This window comes from Mytilus californianus, unplaced genomic scaffold, assembly GCF_021869535.1.
Source record: "Mytilus californianus isolate M0D057914Y unplaced genomic scaffold, xbMytCali1.0.p SCAF_10, whole genome shotgun sequence".
NCBI lineage: Eukaryota > Metazoa > Mollusca > Bivalvia > Mytilida > Mytilidae > Mytilus > Mytilus californianus.
The window spans coordinates 40,296,136-40,316,646 of record NW_026262582.1 but is presented as its reverse complement, the minus strand read 5'-3'; the positions used below and the strand labels follow the sequence as shown (position 1 = coordinate 40,316,646).

Below are 20,511 nucleotides of genomic sequence, written 5' to 3'. Positions count from 1 at the left end.
AGTACATTTATTTGCAATAAAGAACTGCTTAATACATTTTTTTAATTATTTAAAATTAATAACGATTTTCAGACAGAAAGCAGAAAGCCGTGTCAGTTTGGAGATTATTTGATGTTAATTTGCTTGTTCTACTTTTTGTGTGTCTACAAAAATGTATAACTGTTGGTAATTTGATTGGCTTTCAAAAATCAATTACGTTTATGTTTGAATAATTTTTTGCTGGAATTCATGCTGATCATTATATTATGTTTCTGTGTGACTATTTCTAGACAGAAGGTGACTTATTTTTTGTTTCTGTTGGTAATTCCAGGTGAAAACCTTATTAGGTTTCTTTTATTAATTAGGCTTATTTTTCTCTGGATTTTTAGTGTTATTTTATATTACTTAATTTTTGAACTATTAATCTTTGATGTAGTCTCTGTTATTTTCTATGGAATGCACGCGCTTGGTTGTTTTCAGAAGATCAGTAGATTTTTCCGTCTTTATTTTTTTTAATAGATTACCATATTTTTGGTTATGCTATATAAAAAACACATATGTGACTTTGATCAGCCCATTTCTTAAATGCATCGTCATTCCTGAACTTTACGAGTTAAAATGTTCGTCTGATGTGGAAAATTGGAAAATAACACAAAGCCTCAATGTATTAAAGAGTTAAGATACTATCTAATTGAATATCGTTTTGAGGTCCTGTTTCAAAGTGTGACATAGTGTATTGTGGTCGTTGGATGTTTTTCTCACTGTTTTAGTGTAATTACACACTGAATCGTTAACAATATAATATGATCATTTAATCAAATAATTATACACAAATCTTAGCTTCATTTTACGTGTAATTGGTTGTATAATAAAATTACATTTTGAGAAATTCCTTCGTTCTCAAATTCGCGATAATTGAACTTTAAAGTTGATTTCAACCGCATAAAATTTTAAATATTGTCACCTTATTTGGTTTACTATTTAATTATCTTGAAACATATTTAAATATTTAAGATGTTTGTTGCTTTGCATGCACGAAAAACTTTTATTTTCAAATGATTTTTACAATTTTGATAGAATTTGAAACGTTAATACTTTTTCAAAATATTTTTATGTGGGAATTAAATTCATTATTTAAATGTCGGTTTCGGTATAAATAGTTTTTCATGGGAATCAATTTAAAGTATATTATTCAAAAAGTTATAACATTTACAAATCTCAGAAAGTTTTGGGTACATCTGAATGAGACAGCAAGCCAACACCAGTCTTCAGTAATAGACTGTATTGTCCATCAACCTCTAAATCAGCCATAGTCAATTTGTGGTTGTTTTTATCATACTTTTGAATAAGTCGGACTACAGTAGAACTCTGGGGATGATAAGATTTGAATTTGTACACTAAACAAGCACTTAAATAGACGTTTTTTCAAAAGTATTTAACAGTACAGAAAAGTTTCAGACTAATCTATCAACAAAAAAGCTTCTCCACTTCAGAATTATGACTCGCCTATTAAATTATTTTCTCATAAGTGTGATAAATATCGAATACTACAAATTTCATTACATTTCGATTTTTACATTTCTTACCAAGGTTGTTGTAAATTAGTTATATATGACGAGTAATTTTGATCTTTATCAACTGTGAAATTGATAACACAGACAAGATAGCTAGTAGATAATTAACGGTTCTGATATAAATGTGTGTGTTCCGAAACCTGCAGTAACCACAACCCGAATAATTGTAATAAATTGAAGGCGAATACATGTCATCTGTAAACCATGAACATTTAAGAATTTCTATGCATTTCGAAATATTCCGAAATCGCAGTAACCAAAATCAAGAATAATTGTAATGAAATTAAGGCACAATGCATGTCATCTTAGCTATGATCTCTAAGAATTTCTATACATTTCAGAATTCGAAAGTCATTTGGAGTTCTTGTTAGAGGTCGTTCCTGTTTAAATATTTGCAAATGATGAATTTAGATTCATGAATTATCAAATAATGCCCAAAAATTCCTAAAAAAGTCATACCAGAGCCTTACAAAACGCAGATAGAAAATTCGTAAAATCACGTTAATTCACGCGACCCTAAATGACATTTTTCGAAAAAAAATTGTCGATAAACTATATTCAAATATTTCAAATGCACCTAGGTAAAGATATCTACAGTTAAATTCAAATTGTCCAAAATATACCAACTTCGAGAATACATATAAATATAAGACAATTCCAAAGCAGTAACTAAAAGCATGTGTCGACGGACCTATAACACAGAAAAAATGAAAATCGGATAATTTTTCGATAAAAAAAATCTATCTTAAAATACCTTCAAAATCTAGAATAAAAAATGAATGTTTTAACATGAATTGTAAATGTTTATTAAATGACATCATTATATATAATTAAGAAGATGTGGTATGATTGATTTTGAGACAACACTCCACCGGAGACCAAAGGACGTAGTATTAAATTATTTGTTTCGTTTTAGAAAGAAAGTTATTTTTCTTTAGCATCCCCGTATGGTTTTTTTTATCGATGGTATACTTTTATATTTTCTGTTAATATATCTAGGTTCAACTTACAGAAATGTGGTTTGATCAAATTATCCACTTAGAGTTCAAAAGACAATGACGTAAGCGACTATTGGTCACCATACGTTCTTAAACAATGAGGAAATACATACTGTATAGCCAGCTTAAAAAAGCCCCGACATTAAAAAGTAAACAAATTCAAACAAGAAAACAACGACCTGATGTGTACTAAATCAATAACCGACCAATGAATATGACAGACAACAACCAACGACAATCGGCCACTGAATACCAGGCATTGACTCCCCATAACGTTGGACAGTTTTGTAACTGCACAACAAAAGAACAAATTCTTACAACCAGTGAACCTCCTCATGGGGTTTTTGATTATGTCATTACTTGGCCGTTTCTATAGTGATTATTTGATTACCAGACCATATATTTCATGATTATTTGATGATATAGGACTGTATTTTTTATTATTTGATTATCTTGTTTAATAAAAAATAATTAATGATAATGTGATTATATTTGCCAAAAAATTGTGATTATGTGATTACTTGGACACTCCCATTAGGGGCCTCATCAGTTAGAAAGGGCTTGACTCATCAGATCAAAACGACGCAAACAAACAAAAACTACTAACAAAATTTCTAGATACATCAGTATGAATGTGTTGATGTCCAAAAAGATGAACAAATAATGGTCATTGTATACGAATTAGAACCCCTAGTGTTTTAGCGATTTATAATTTGCATAAAGTCCAGTTGCAAATATTTCATATATGGACCGAATAGTTTTGTTATTCATATTATCAATTAAATATATTTCCTACAGGAATTTCAAGCATGATAGTGAAAATAAACCTTTTTACACCCATTTTATTATCATAAGTTTGACATATTAATGTACAACGTGTGAAACAGGTATTTTGAAATAAGTATTTATGTCAGAAACCTGAATAATATTTCATCTGACGTGTTATATACATTTCAAACTTAATGTTTCAACTATTTTGCGAAATGATATACTTTTACAGATTCTTAATTACATGTTTGTAATTAAAGTATATTTATACATTATTCAAATAAACGTTACTTAGAGAGACGACTTCTTTTACTTATATAAATTATATAATATTTAAAAAAAAACTTTTGTTCAGCAAAACTTTAACAACTTATCAACATTTCATCGAGGTTCCATTTTATGATATATATTTTTTACAGAGATATATTGTTAAATAACCCCGAAGTTACATACATTATGCTGTGAAATCGGATATTTTGATTTACCCATTTAGAAAAGCTGTTTCCAATTTAATTATCTTTACTTATAATAAATAAAATAAAATAATATAGAAGAGCGCATTTAAAATGGATGTGCAAATGAGGGGGAAACGGTCATTAGCATGATACAAATATCAGCACTAGACCTATTTGATGTACCAATTATATGCTAATCGTAGATAGAAACTATCATTTCGATCTGAACGACTCCTGAAATTTTGCCATTTAGAACCTTTCCGCCCATACTCGATCAGCATTCATATAATTCATTTCATTTTCGTATTTTTAAAAAGGTGTAGTAGTGTTCCTTGAATTTTTTTCAAGTATCTAATGTTTAATATTATAAGTTATTTATTTTTTTAAAATCCAGTATATCTCATAGAAAATCCTTGTAGAAAGAAGCACAGAATGTGCGCATTATCTATATTGGGAAAACATAAATGAGCATTATAACGGTTTTTCTGAATTTTCACTAGTATACCCAGAACTGTTGAGACATACCTTTAGCGAGCAAACCACTAAATCGCCTTAAATAACTTAAAAGACATGTCTTTGAAGCTATTTAGAATTGAGCAGATACTAAATATTACGCAATCAAGTTAATGAATTTATATTCTTTGGGACTTTAAAATAGATTTGTCATTAGTTATGTGGATTGACCATAGATGCTTTGTTCCTATTTAAAAAAAAATATTAACATTATCCAAGACGAGACAGGACAATTTGTTTACAACATAGGCACACGTAAAGTGCTAACATGTACATGACAGAGGATAACAATTATATATTATTCAAACACATAATTATATACAATTGAACATGTGGAAGACAAACCACAAACAAACTTCATGATCACTACAATCATTAATATTTTTTATTATATGAAAGATTTTAGCTGATAATGCCGATCTTTCATGTTTTTGTGGGAACATAGGTTTTTTTTTTATTTTAAATTGATTGTTATTTAAAAGTTTCATAAAAAAATCGGAGAAGTCAAAATATAGTTTTGGTTTCTATTAAAACATAGTCAAAGACACACATACAAAATTGCTTAAAAATAGATCTTGTTCTCATATTTAATTGAAAAAACAGTTTTATTTTGATTAAAGTTGGTAAATATTGTTTGTCCAGGGAAACAGTCACAACAAAAGATTAATGGTCGGTGACTTATAGTTCCAATTGTTTTCTTGTTGTTATTATATGTATTTAAATTTATCATATATACTGTCATTTTTATTACATGTTTCAACACGTTATTAGGGCAGTTGGCAGTCCTTTAGTCATGGATCCCAACAGTATTTGTAGAAAAAGCAGACGATTAGCAGGAAAACAGCGGGAAATTTGCCGGAAGGAAATTGAAATTGTAGAGGAAGTTGCAAATGGTGCCAAAATAGCCTTGGCAGAATGCCAGTATCAATTTAGACATAGAAAATGGAATTGTACAACGGCTAAAAGATCTCTAGACAGAGTTATTAGGCAAGGTAAGCGCACATAAACTTTTATTTAGGGAGCTACCATTTGATTTGTATGGGGGGCTAGGATGAAATTTAAAAAAAAGGCAGGACAGGAGTTTTGAGTAATGAAAAGGCAGGATGAGCAACGTGGCAACAAAAAAGGAAGGATGACAATTTATGTGAAAAAAGTCAGGATAAACTAATAAAAAAAGGCAAGACCGAATAGAGTGAAAAATAAAAAGATAGGACAGAGATTACAACTAAAAAAAAATGCAGGACACAGTTTTTTTATCCTAGCCCCCCATAAAAATCAAATGGTAGCTCCCTTAGGGAAAGATATTAGTACACATAAACTTCATTCGTAAGTGTGAATAGAAATTCTTCTTAATAAGCTAGCATTGATATTCGTTAAAAAAAAAAGATAACCATAAATTGGTCTAAACAAGAAAGAGGTGAGCACAAATAGACCTTCTTTGAAAAAAAATATGCACCCATACATTGATCTTAATAGAAGATTTAACCACACATCGACCATCTTCTTAAAACTGAAATTCACCAATAAATTAAGGCGACTGTAGTTCACAGATGTTCAAATCGCGTAAATCTTATAAGTTTGTCTTAACAAGAAAGAGGTGTGCAAGTATATACCTTCATAAAAGAGAAGCCAACACGTCGCACATTCGTTTTACTTTAACGATACACCTAAACTTTCTTATGGAGAAAAGAAGCAACCATGCATAGATCTTACTAGGAATGAGGTAATAATGTGTGTGCTGTACATGCTGTAGTGGGAAAGAAATACACAAGTATATGTCTCAGAAAAAAAGAAATAAACACACATTTAAACTTTAGTGAACGAAAATGAAAGCACGTAAATACACTCTTTTTAGGAAAGTTGTATGAACACATTGACCTTCTTATTGAGAATGTTGTAAGTAGGCACAATTTTTTTTAAAGAGATCAACCGGTAATACCTTAGAGGTCAGCAAAAACAAATCTCATTAATACAAAAGAGGAGATTAAGCTTAAATCTTCCTTTCACCAAAGAGGTGATCAGATCAAATATTCCTAATGCAAAAGAGGTGATTAGGCTTAAATCTTTCTTACACCAAAGAAGTGACCAGGCTAAAATCTTCTCAATACGAAAGGGGTGATCAGGTTGAAACCTCCCTCCTGCCTAAGAGATGAGAATGCACATATCTTCATTATACGAAAGAGGTAGTTATGCTGAACTCTTCCTAATGCCAAACCTGTGAGAACTTACAATCTTATTTAAACCAACGAAGTGATCTTCCTTTTTATATTGCCATTGAGGTGAAGTTGCAAACTCTTTTTATAAAAGGTGAGCAGGCTCATATCTTCCTAATGCCAAAGAGGTGAGAAGGTAAACATGGTTTTATTACCACACCCTGGTTGATGGGTGTATATACGCATTGATTTTCTTATTGCTTATTGAGAGTGGTATAAGCAGACTCAAATCTCTCTTTATTAATCAGAAAGAGGTCAACATACACAATTCTTCTTAAACGCAAAGAGGTAAAAAGGTACATATCTTCATAATTATTTTTTCTTTGACCAACAAAACTGAGTCGAGACAACTATCTTCAATCTTATATGATTATACAATACTTTAATGTGGTGTTTTGATATAGTTTAACTAGTGTTGTAATAAAAATTTATTTAATAATCAGTACAATAATTACTCGGAAATGTATGGTAAATTTTAAAGCATCTGAAAGACTTGGCTTCTGATCTTAAATTTAATTTTGGCATGTGACCAGTTTACCTGTAATTAAAGCAAAGGAAATTGTCATTTTATCTCTGACAAAATATACATCCACGTTTTACCATCTCTATGCTTCGATTGAAATCATTCTCCTATGCATGTTCAGAGGTTTATTTTAAATTATATCAAAGCATTTCTGATAAACGTGATGTTTCTGGACTTTATCCAGACGTAACTAAACGAACAATTGCATTTAGACGGACAAATTTGCTTTTTAGGGTGAATCTCAAAACAGTGTTTGCAAAAAGCGTTTTCTGACTAATTTTCTACTCCTAGTTTATAAGATTTCGACTAGCAAACCCGAATCATGGTTTATCATATTAAAAACAACGTGAAAGAAATTAACCTATGATTATTTTATTTCAATACCGTAAAGGTTCTTTGAGATATTCCCCCAATATTAATTATAACACATAATCAATCTTGATAAACTATATGATAACTGCTGTGAATGCCCAATTTCATAAATTCAATAAAGGGAATTGTTCTTGAATAAAAAATTTGGATTATATATGTGTAAACATCTGGTATAACACGGTCCAGGTATATATGACCTTTGGTCATAATAAGATTAATCCTTCATACAAATTTTACGGAGGTATAAGGGCCTTTAAATTTTTCGACCTTTGAACATATTTTAAGGTGGTACCCAACACCTTCACTAAAACTAATTTGGCTCGTTTAATTTTCATAAAATTTTGACAAAGTATTTTCTTTGACTTTGACAAAAATATAAAAATTTCAAAAAATTTGAACCAACCAATTTATCAGAAAAATTAGACTGGTTATATAGCAGTTTGACAAACACTAACTTTGATCATTGAGAAGCTTAATATTCCCTTAACAACACAACGTAATTAAAACGTTTAGCTGATTTTACTCCCTTTTACTTGAGTTATCTCCCTGTAGTGTTAGGTACCACCTTAAGATTCGCCTCCTAAACGTTTTTGCACCTAGCTTTATTCTTTTTTGTCTTGAATTACAAACGTTTCGATGCAGATCAATTAAAAGGAATAAGTCCCTCTGTTTTGGTACCAGTCTTGTATCAAAAACCAAAGTTTCCAATTCATGTCAACTTATTGCGCGGAAAGAAATAGAAAAAAAACGAGTTTTTACTTTAAGGTTTTCAGAAGTTAATTTCGTGTCTCGTTGCGCTTTTGATTTTACCAGAAATCACAATATCACATTACTGCACACATGATATTTATATGACTTTTTTCTATGTAGCATTTTATTTTTTCTTATATTTAATGATCAGCTGTTTTGCATTAAAGCATATGGAGCAGTCAATAAGAAAACTGCAATCTTTTTGTAGAACCACGATTACTTCCCTTTTCTCACATCTTGCATAAAAGATAGAGAGATTCTTTTGGTTGCTTGATATGTAATGTTTTTTCAAGAAACAATTGTTAATATTATTTCTAGGGTTTCTAGGGTAAAATTGTATTTCCAATGCAAGTGATATTCAATAAGTGACGACAATCAACAATAGCCATGCAATTAGTTCAAGTTTAAAAACTTTTAAAATGGAGGTAATGGTATTTATTTATACATGAAGTACCAGTGCATTGCGCAAAATACCACAGGAAACTGTGTAAGCTATTTTTGCTTTACAGTAAATTATTTTTTAGATAATACCATATTATGTACGATTTATCTAATCTTTTAAATACAAAAATATATATATATATATTTGACTTTATATCTATACATCCATATTGAAACTAAGAGTTAAAGATGAATTTGAAAAAAAAATCATATACTAGTAGATCAAAACGTATTATTTCGTTATACTTTCTTGTCATTTTTTTGTAAATATACTTTCAAGCAATTACAATTTTAAGGGGGTCTCATTGGGGGGTTCTGATCCCGGATCCCGCTTACTGTTTTGTCAGATTGCCGTATCCCGCTTACACGATGTACGTAAGCAATTCTCATTTTTTTGTAATTTCCCGTGTCCCGCTAGACTTCATTTCCCGTTTTCACGGCACAATAATTTGACTTTCACGTGTCACGCTTACAAAAAATCGGCAATCCCGGGTCACGCTTAGACCCCAATAAGACCCACTTTTAAGTGTACTTTAAAACTACCAGTCATATCAATGTAAAAGAAATGCGAAAGATATCAAAGGGATATGCAAACTCATAAGTCGACAACAAACTGACAATGAAATAACAAAAAACCCCAAGAAAAACGACCAAAAGACTAATAACAATAGACAAAAACAAAACTAAATGTACGTGTTAAAAAGTATTGTAACATTATTCCGTATCAGTTTGTAGTAAATATTGTAATATGTAAACATCGTTACTGGTAAAATGAATTCCTAATGATGAGTTAAGAAGATTTCTGTGATTATTAAGTGTCTCTTCCTACAGTATGATAATTTGGAGGATAATTAAATGGTTAAAAAAGATAACCTACCTCACGATTTGAACTTATTTAAATCCAAAAACTCCAAGCTTAGGAAGTAAAAGAATTCTAAAGAACTAAAATGAATTCCCATATTGCTTTAGCAACTACAAAAGCGTTTTTGAGTAGTCGTTTTATGGTTTTGAAGAAATACTTCAGAAAGAATCGTTTTTTCTTAAGATCTCATTTATTTAGCAGATCAAAGGGAATAGACGCTGCGTTCTACTTTGGCAGATGACCGGCGAAAACGTTTTAGAAGTATATACAATTACACTTCAAAGAACTGTTTTATGAGTTTTTCTAAATATAATCAGGGCTGCTGCAATAATTGCGATAGCATACAACATATGCTTGAAATTAACTCTTTCTCAAAGATATATAGAAGCATTCCTGCAGTCGTAATAAAGTAAAAATCAACAAACATAACTTTCTAACTGTGTATCAATATAAGATCACTTATTCACAAAATGCTTTGCCAATTTAAACATGTAAACATTACCTTTGAAGTTTCTGTATGTCAGAGTTTTTTGCTACTGTAATTATATAATTTGTTAGGTGAGAAGAATAGATAACGTTGCAGCGAGGCAGTTAATTATTATATTAACCTGTATACATATCAAACAGTTTTCTGGACAGAGTTTATGTTTTTCAATTTCTGTTATATACAACCGTTTTTATTGCTTAGACATTACATGTTTTTCTTACCAGTTTTTATACATTGAACGTAAAGATAAAAGGGGGAAAATGAGAGGATTCAAAACAAAAATGGCTGTACGTTGTAGAATGAATTATTATATAAAAATATATAAGTAAATCCTTTTTAGATAAGAATACGGTTAATAACTTAGTTGGATTAATTTATAGAGTGAAGCATGAAATATCTAAAGAGAATTTTTTCTGAAAAATATATTTTCTTTTATTGCATGAATCTGGATATGTTTTAATAATTTTGACCTGAGAATTTATTTTTAAATAAGTTTCTTATGCCCAAATGAATATTGATAGTCATTATAAAAAATACTGTTAGGTATATCATTTATACCTGTTTTATATTTTTTTATATGCATGTTTTTACTTAATGATAAAAATGTAAAAATGTTAAATTGTTAAACATTTAGATATCTACTATACAGTATGTCTAAACGTTCTTCCCAATGCTTCATATACTAACTTGTACATGTACAACATTTCAAATTAATAATTTATCTCATCTATAGAAATATCGTTCAAATCCCTCTGTCCCTTTCCCCAAGTATTAATCGTAACCAATACAAACACTAAAATAATTTTTGCTTTCTACATACAGTCTTTCAAGTGTTCAGAATATGCTAAAAACAGGAAAATCTAAACAATCTAGATCTATACGATCTATACAAGTGTTTGTTGGGCGTAAATATATACAGAACATCCATAAAGATACAAGACAAAACACGTGACTCAGATTAATTAATCCCACAAAGACAAACAGTCACTACACAGCGTTACAAATAAATCACCGTTTCAGAATGGGTAATATATTCAAAGTGTACATCAAAACGTCATGATTGGTTTAAAACGTCCCAAACAATGAAAATTCAACCAATGACCTGACGTTATTATCATTTTGGGGTAGGAATAATAAAATTACCCATAGTCCTTTACATTCTAAAACGGTCACTGGTGACAACACTGTCTACCCCAGTCAACACTTCGTGTAAATTGACATGACTAGAACTGACTAGGAATACGCAGAAATCATTAAAAACAAGTCGAATCGGATACTTTCTACCTAAATTTCTGAATACATATCCCCAGTCAACACTTCGTGTAAATTGATATGACTAGAACTAACTAGGAATACGCAGAAATCGTTAAAAACAAGTCGAATCGGATACTTTCTACCTAAATTTCTGAATACATATCCCCAGGCAACACTTCGTGTAAATTGACATGACTAAAACTAAGTAGGAATACGCAGAAATCGTTAAAAACAAGTCGAATCGGATACTTTCTACCTAGATTTCTGAATACATACGGATGTAAGTTACTTTCTATTTTGTTCAGACTTCTATTACATGATCCCAAGGTTCAGTAGCAATATTTTTGTCTGACCTCTGAAACATGTGTTTTATCACCAGTAATCAGCTTCTTTGTGTTAACATGGAATACCATTTATATGTTATTTTCTGTAAATTTACTGTTTATAAAATGTTGAAGTATTTGAAACACTAATGTTTTTCTTCCCCAGGTATAGATTGACTTAGCCATATTTGGCACAAAATTAGTTGGTTTTCTTTTCTTCTTGCAATCTGAAAGGTTAAGCTATTTCCAATTTATGTTTAAAGCTTGATTTTATGTTGTGCTGTCGCGCGCCTGTCACAGGTTAAATGAAGGCTATACTCCCATAAACATGTTTAACTCTGCCACATTCTGTATGTGCCTGTCCCAAGTCTGGAGCCTGTTATTCTGTGGTTGTCGTTTGTTGCTGTCTATTATATCTGTTTTTTGTCTATTGCTTTTGTCATAAATCAGGCCATTGGTTTTCTTGTTTTAATTGTATAACATTGTGTCCTGTCGACTATACGGTATAGGTTGTGCTCATTGTTGTAGACCGTATGGTGACCGATAGTTACTTAATAACTTGAAAACAAAATGGGAATAACTTGAAAACAAAATGGGAATAACTTGATAACAAAATGGGTTTCACTTGATAATAAAATGGGTATCACTTGATAATAAAATGGGAATAACTTGAAAACAAAATGGGAATAACTTGATAACAAAATAGGTATCACTTGATAATAAAATGGTAATAACTTGATAACAAAATGGGAATAACTTGATAACAAAATGGGAAACAATCCAACAGAGATAAATTAGGAACTGATTTGATCAAATGATAATAACCAAAAACAGTTATGGCAGATAACAATAAACGGACACCACAGGACTAAATACTTCTTAATTTGGACACATTAAAAATCTGGTGGGTTGAATATGATTGTGAGCGCTAAACCCTTCAAAATCCCCCCGTTTTCTAGGACACTTGTGTCGCAAAACAAAATAAAAACACGCTGATAACAAAAAGAGAAAAGGGCACGACTTATCAGATCTATATTAAAGATGGAAACGACAAACAAATGGACAAAAGAGGCAAATTACCTATCTAAGAGTACTTGCAGTCACTTAAAGCTTGTACAAATGTAACTTTACATTTTATTTATTCGTTGATATTATTATATTCCCAAAACGAGAGAGGCGAAATGTACTAAAGGAATATTCAAACTCAAGTCAAAAACAAACAGACAATGCCATGTCAAAAAACGACAACACACAAACAACAGTACACAATACACAACATAGAAAACTAAAAACTAAACAGCACGAACCTCACCAAAATCCTATGGTGATCTCAGGTGCTCCAAAAAGGTAAGCAGATCATGCTTAACATGTGAGACCGTCGTGTTGCTCATGTAGTACAAACTCTCTGATAAGTCTAATTGTATAGGACACAAACGAGGAAAAAGGACAGGATTGTGGTTACATCAATCTGATTATATCCGTTGTCATCTGTGAAACAGATATTTCATAACAGTCAACCAACTAGTGATGCAGTGTGTAAAATTTACGAAGGGATGACTTCAACTTCACCACTTAAAACTCTTGGTTTGATAACTTCGTTGTCAGCAACCTTCGATCTAGGAAACTATGATAGGAAATGAAAGCTCTGGAATATCGTATCAAATGTGAGATATATACACCATATGCAGGCGCTTCTGGAATGTTGCTACTTATAAATAGACAGTTATCAATTAGGAAACTGATAACATCTCTTTTGTCGTAATATTTTATTCACATCCGACTCCTATTTTAAATTTTGAGATGTATGTCAAAATGAAAGGGGATATTCCGTGGCCGAGTGGTCTAAGTAGTTGAACTTCTGTACCACCAGGCTGTCAACACTGAGGATGTGAGTTCGAATCCCTCACGTTGCAGGTGCGCTCGACTCCAATCTTAATTGACTAGGATTGTCAGTTTTCCTACCGAAGGTCGGTGGTTTTCTCCGGGCACTCTTGCTTCCTCCATCAATTAAAACTGACCGCCACGAAATAGCACAACAGTGTTGAAAGTGGCGTTAAACACCAATCAATCAATCAATCAAAATAAAAGACAAACTTACGGATGTCTCAAATGTAACTACATTTGAGTGTACTAACTGTAGATTCCATTTGTCAAATGTGGATCAGATATACTTAGCCTTCCGGAGCACCTGAGATCACCACCGGTTTTTGGTGGGGTTTGTGTTGCTCAGTCTTTAGTTTTCTATGTTGTGTTTTGTGTACTGTTGTTTGTCTTTTAGTTTTTTTTCTTTGTTTTGTCATGGTGTTGTCAGTTTATTTCGACTTATGAGTTTTAATGTCTCTTTGGTATCGTCGCCTCTCTTTTGCCTTAAGTCCCAAATTTAAAAGCAAGCATAAACCGCTTTTTCTTTATGTGAGGTAGATTTTTACATGATTTTCAGTTTTTTCCAATATATTACACATAAACTCTGATTTGTTTCATCTTTATTTCAATATTCTAATTTTAGATACAAGAGAGTCGGCGTTTGTTTATGGCATTACAGCAGCTGGAGTTGTATATTCAGTAACAGAGGCTTGTAATATGGGACATCTCTTACAATGCACGTGTGATAATCACGTGCAAGATATAACAACAGATGGTGAATGGGAATGGGGAGGGTGTGGGGATAATGTAGAATATGGATATAAGAAAAGCAAAGAATTTATGGATGCTCGTAAGAAAAAGCGCCGTGGTGATCTAACAACAAGAATTCAACTCCACAATAATGACGCTGGAAGATTGGTAAGTTTGCATTAACAAGATGATTAACGGTTTCAATTTTTTTACACCAGACGCGCATTTCGACAATTGATTTCTCATCATTGGTGTCCATATTTGAAAGTCCAAAACCTAATACAAACATAGAAGAGCTGATCAACAAAAAAGGATTTCCCTTTCATACTTTCATTTTTCTCAACTTTACACTTTACAGGAACGGTGGACTCTTTGAGATGATAGTAAAACCTTTATACACAAGCTTATGCAAAACATTAAAATAAAATAACAGTTTATAAATTTCGTGCATTAAAAGCATTTTTCTTAATTAACCTTATCAGGGACGACCAAACCTTACTATTGAAAGCCAGGGTTTGTGTAAACACGTAGAAACGTTATGAGCTATATGTCCGAAAGGTCAATTTTGCATGTGGGAGTTGGAACCATAGTTTCTTAATAATCTTAATCTATCAATGAGGAATTTTAGAAATGTATGTTATAAATGATACCAGTACCTCGGGTACTTCATGTGGTGTTTCAAACGTGAGACGAACAGTACATTTTACATATGGTTCATACTGAACAAATAGGGAATAGTTTCATTTGATGGATGTTATTTTTTCAACAGACAACCTGTGATATCGTCTCTTTGTTTCTATATTCATGTGCCCTTCCCAGGATGAAAGTAGTTTAACTGCATAATAATGTTCTTTAAAAGAACAATTCAAAGTTAGATGACATTGTTTTGTTTGAAATACTGGAGACGAAGATAGTATTAATCAAAAGAATTCTGAGGTATATGTAAACGACACAGCAACACAACGACAAAAGTAACAAAAAGTCATCTAGAGGGCAAAATCAGTCTTAAACAATAGATAGGTGTCTACTCAATACGTCCAGCTCTAAATCGTCCAAATACTGTACAAGGTGTTATTTAATTTAACACAAATAATTTAAGATCTGCCAGGACACTTAATTTTTCAAATCACGAAAAACATTCATCTGATTAAAAGATTTTAACAAGAGTACCACAACGAATGTCACTACTGGCAAAGGAGTTAATGAGAAGTACCAGATTTCACCCTTGTATTTGGTGCGATTCTACTGTTGGTGGTAGAATGTCAGTACTACAAGTAGAATGTGCTTTCTGAAATTGGAACTCGCATGTTTGATAATAAATTGTTTTGATTCAATATTTTCAGATTATAACTATGTTATTCTACACGTAAAAACTAAATTGACATCTGCCCAATATAGACTTACCTCAATCTGAAGTTATCTCACTTATCCCATGTAGACACCAGCGTACCTTTAACGTAAATGAACTATGTTTTGTCTTTAATTGTTACATCTTCTTATATTACAGACAGTTAAAAATCATATGCGAACCGAGTGCAAGTGTCATGGACTCTCTGGATCATGTACGTTAAAGACCTGTTGGCGAAAAATGCCAATTTTTCGTCATGTTGGTTTCATATTGAAGCAGAAATTCGATGGAGCTATACAAGTTCAAAGTTCAAATGACGGAAAACGTTTAGAGACCGTAATAGATACATTAAAACCACCAGCCAAAGCAGATATTGTTTATTCTGAAAAATCGCCTTTATTTTGTAAAAGAAACAGAAAAATAGGTTCCTTAGGGACTAAGGGTCGGGAGTGTGTTCCGGACTCTATGGGAGTAGGTGGTTGTGACTTATTGTGCTGTCAAAGAGGTTACTCTACGCATAAGATGACAATACGGGATAACTGTAAATGTCGATTTATTTGGTGTTGTGATGTCCGTTGTGAGACGTGTATGCGAGAGAAAACAATATACCGTTGTTTATAGTAATTTATTTCAAAAGACGATTGACTAAAGCTTAAAGCAACTTATAGAAACTTTATAAGACTATAAGTGTACCATTTTGACCAGTCAGAGTTGTTTCTTTTGCAATTGTGGAAAGTACCGCCGTGAAATATGTTAAAGAGGTATTTGACCAATCACGTAAAACAACTATACGAAACTGTGGTGCAAATTTCAACCAATCGTATGAAAAGTTAAAATGGTCACATTGCGTTTTTAGCATAAACAGCCAATCAATTATTAGACAACATTGTTGTCACACACGATACTGACAACTGATACAAATTGCTGTAATTATTGTTATGTGTATATTTATATTAACAAATTGCATTTTCTTTGACAATTTCTCCTAGTAAACATTTTAGTTTTGAGATATTTTATATAAGAAAGATTATAAAATACTTAAAATCAATGCCTTGCTATTTCTCAATCTTCGAACAATAAAATGTTTTGAGTTATTAGGTTATAATAGATAAAACAATATCCCATATCAGTTAATATGTCGTATTTGTGGGTGGGTAAGGAGATCTATTTGGTAATGTTTCAGAAAATTTATGATGAAAAGAAACGTACCAGACTAAAAAAATAAAGCAAAAAATCAAAATACAGCCCTTAAATGCACAACATTTAAATCCATCAAAAGTACTATCCATCCGACCCCGAACCTTTTTTTTCAGACATTAACTTGAAAGGTCATATGTCCTTCAAATTAACGAAATGCTATACGCTATTGTGAACTGTTGGTTAAATAGAATATTTTGCTGTCTATTTATTTTTCATAAGTATCTATTTGCCATTTTTAGATAAAACAATCTGCAATTAAGTTAGACTAAACAGTTTTGTTGACGAAAACTGAACTTTTTTACATTTTAGTGCGTAAATTTGAAACCAGCTGTAAAATTTTTACAAAGTAAAGAAATGGTCAAAGGTACAACTGCAAATATATAAAAAAAAATGAACAACATTAACCATAAAAGCTAGAATACAGCAAATATTGTCTAATTGTTGGACCTCAAAGCATAAAAATGTGCAGATCTCGTGAAGGACAGAATTCTGTTTCGGAAATTTTTAACTATATAATGGTTGTACTATTAATCTTTTTTTTTGTAACCAGTTAACAACATTTATTTCTTCATAAATCTTATATCTGTATTTCGAACATGTCTACATACAAACTATAGTTGTGTTTAAACTATTTAAGATGTTTAACATTCTTCTTAATTTACATGTAAGTGTCTACGCTACAGGTCGATGCAGATGCAACATTCCCTAAAGGTTCACATACACTGACTTTCACCTATGATAGGTCACTTCACTTTTTAAATGAATACTTTTAAATGTGTCCGCTAAAATCTTCATGGCTATCTTTTCTTTCATTGTAATTGTTATTTTGGAAAACAATCGAGAGAGTAACCATCTGAATAAGATGAGAAAACTGAATTGCGGTAAAGCTTGTATTTGAAGTCTCAAATTTTTTTCCCCATTTGTCTATCAAACATTGATACTAGAAAAATATTTTATGATTCTTATTTTATGTTATATCATTTTAGCTCAAAATCAGCGATTGCTTGACCATAACAAGAATTTGAATGACTATTACTTATATCAAGACATGGAGATGTGGGTTGTTCGTCAATGTGACGACAACGGACCATTCCATTTAATTTCTGAACAGGGGGTGGATGGTTACCTTGTCAAAGACCCCCTTAAGAAAATTTTCAGGCAAATTTCGATCACTCAGTTGCTTGACTTAAAACCCTTCAGATGCCAAATTGTGCCATCAACCCCTCATTTTTACATATTCAAACAAAAAAAGACCCTCAGAAACAAAAATGGGCACCTCTCAGATATATTATGAACTAGTCCGTACCCCTAAGAAATGAATTTTGATACCCTCATAAAAAAAACCATGCACCCCCTTTTTCATATGTTAAAAGGAATTGTCTCACACAACATTAAAAAAAACATTCTCGAGTGCAACATACTGTTAACGAATTAATGTCAAAACAATATGTAAGATCCTAATCGCCACGAGTGAAAACAATTGTGAATAAATGTATGAACAACTATTTATGATTTCCTAAATTTAAAGACTTAATTGTTTAAGAAATTGTCATGTCGGGCCTTTTATAGTTTACTTTATGGTATCGGTTTGGCACATAGTTGAAGTCCGTACGGTGACCACTATTTGCATTAATCCAATTCATGTGGACATTGATGGAAAATTGTCTCATTGGCAATCATACCGCATCTCCAAATTTATATATATGTATGAGTCCACAAAACCTCTCACTGTGTTTTTTCTACACTACCGAGATGCATTGATGCATTTAGTGACAAAGTAATTTTCAAATCAAAGCAGGAAAAGATATATATTGTAATAATATTTACCTTTGGTGTCTAATTATCACTCCGCTATTTGATAACCTTATTTACCTTTAATAAATGACCGGTACACTTTCGTCGAATGATTCGTCTAGCTTTGTGGAATGTTTCGTCTGCATCTATCTGTAGATTTTTTATAAAGTGTTGATGATGTAATGATAAGTCTTCCAGCTATTGTACATGTATTTTAATTATTAGGTCAGTTTTATGTTTTATTTGTACAGTATTATTGTAAAAAAATGGATATTTTTAAAAGCTACAAATCTGTATATTTTCATATGTGCGTTGTTTTAGGTCCATTAAAATCTTATTTTTTTTCAATTCTTATGATAAGTTTTTAGTTGCTTGCATTTACATGCTTCAAAAATCTTTTTGTGGTTGACAATTTTACGGAGGTTAGCTTTTGGTGGATCAAACTTGAGTCGACAAGTAGCTGCTAATTTTCACAAACGACGAATTTATGGGGTGCAACTTTAATATTTTAAATGAGGCTTGGTCACTACCTTAATGGTTATAGACTGAATGTATGTGTGCTGGCAAATGTGACTTACTACCGAAATGATTTAGATATCGATGATAGGTAATTTTGTTTTGCTCATTTGAAATATTTCTGTTCATTTTTTTGTTTGCTGTTGAGGTTTGTCATTTTTGTTTGGCCATGGTATTGTCTATTCCTCTTCGACATATGGTTTTTCATCACATTCATGGGTGCTCATTCTCTTTTGACAAACATCTGACACAATTACCAAGTCATTAAAAGACAAACAGAGTTACGAAGAAGACAGGAACAACCCATCAAAGAAAACATAAAGGTCTGTTGATCTAGTTGCTTGGTACTCGAGTTTGCCTTGTTTTATCTTCATCAGTGAAATAACAAATAAACGTGATATTTGGTTGAATTGGAAACGTGATGTTCTTTAAAGTAATAACATTTAGATCTTTGATAGTCAATGAAACAAAAAACCAAACAACACAAAAATAGTTTTTATCTTAGAGATTAATACACAGTCTTCAATAGTAGATGTCTATATAGTATATATGCAGTATGTCTAGCACTAAATCACTCATAAGTCGAAAACAAACTGACAAAGCCATTGAAAAAAAACGACGAAAACACAAAACACAACATAGAAAACTAAAGACTGCGCAATACGAACCATATCAAGGAGGGATAGTCATGGTGTTTATATAAGTACAAACTCCTTGATAAATCTTAATTCGGTAGGTCACAATCGAGGAAAAGAGGAAAGGAAAAATTTCAACTTTAACATTTGGAACTCTTGGTTCAGTAGCTTCCTTGTAAGCAGCAATCTTCTATCAATGAAACCATGAAAGGAAATGCAAGCTCTGGAATATCGAGTCATTTGGGAAATCTATTGTAACAGGAGGGTCGGGTCGCTATGCGTCAACGTCCCCTCGTGTTTATTGAACGTGTCTGGCTCATCTGGACAAAGGTTCGTTCCATTGGGACTGAGCTCTGGCAAATGAGACCCAAAACAGATGTTCCGATACTTTAATATTCTAAATAAAATTTATACATGTATAATGAAGCCAAAACATAATTTAGGTAAATAAAATCCACAGTCAAAGAGTGCGGAGCTATTTCAGCTCCTCTTGGTCTAATTCAGACCCAGTAAAAAATGTTTCTTTGATAAGTCTATTCTTTTCACAAGTACATCTTAGTAGGTATAATTCCTCCATACGAATGTCAAAGTCTTCTACAAAATATCCAGTAAATTGAAGAAACGTCTACAAAATCATCACAAAATAATTTCATTTAAATATTCAATTCATTATTCCGCTCTTGCACAGTGATATTGTTCATTTTGCGTCATCCAAGTTTTGTCAAGGGTGATTATTTCAGCATCTCCGTTACAATATACTATATTTGTAGAGGCTGCTGAAATGTGCTACATAGGAATGGAAAGTTCACAATTTTGAAGCTGAAATCATCTCTTTCTCAACCGATCCTCATTGTCAATTTCTAGATGTGAGCCAGTCAAGGTATGACAAAGAA

At 31.7% G+C, this 20,511-nt stretch overlaps 1 protein-coding gene and 1 long non-coding RNA gene across 4 annotated transcripts in view; one reads left to right on the top strand and one right to left on the bottom strand.

Moving 5' to 3' along the window:
- The window catches only part of LOC127718114 (uncharacterized), a 49,222-nt gene extending 39,571 nt beyond the window's left edge, over window positions 1-9,651 (bottom strand). The window contains exon 1 of the long non-coding RNA XR_007989578.1: window positions 9,464-9,651. This is a non-coding gene — a long non-coding RNA (uncharacterized LOC127718114). The remainder of the gene's footprint in view (window positions 1-9,463) is intronic.
- Window positions 1-18,811, top strand: part of LOC127718113 (protein Wnt-6-like) — an 85,296-nt gene extending 66,485 nt beyond the window's left edge. For 2 of the 3 annotated variants that reach the window (XM_052224056.1, XM_052224057.1), the window contains exons 3-5: window positions 5,059-5,279; window positions 14,019-14,293; window positions 15,633-18,811. In XM_052224056.1, coding sequence (XP_052080016.1) covers window positions 5,059-5,279; window positions 14,019-14,293; window positions 15,633-16,094 — 958 coding nt within the window. In that variant the 3' untranslated portion in view covers window positions 16,095-18,811. Of the gene's footprint in view, window positions 1-4,117; window positions 5,280-14,018; window positions 14,294-15,632 lie in introns of those variants that run through there. The other variant, XM_052224059.1, reaches the window with a different exon arrangement.
- Window positions 18,812-20,511: the final 1,700 nt, after the last annotated feature.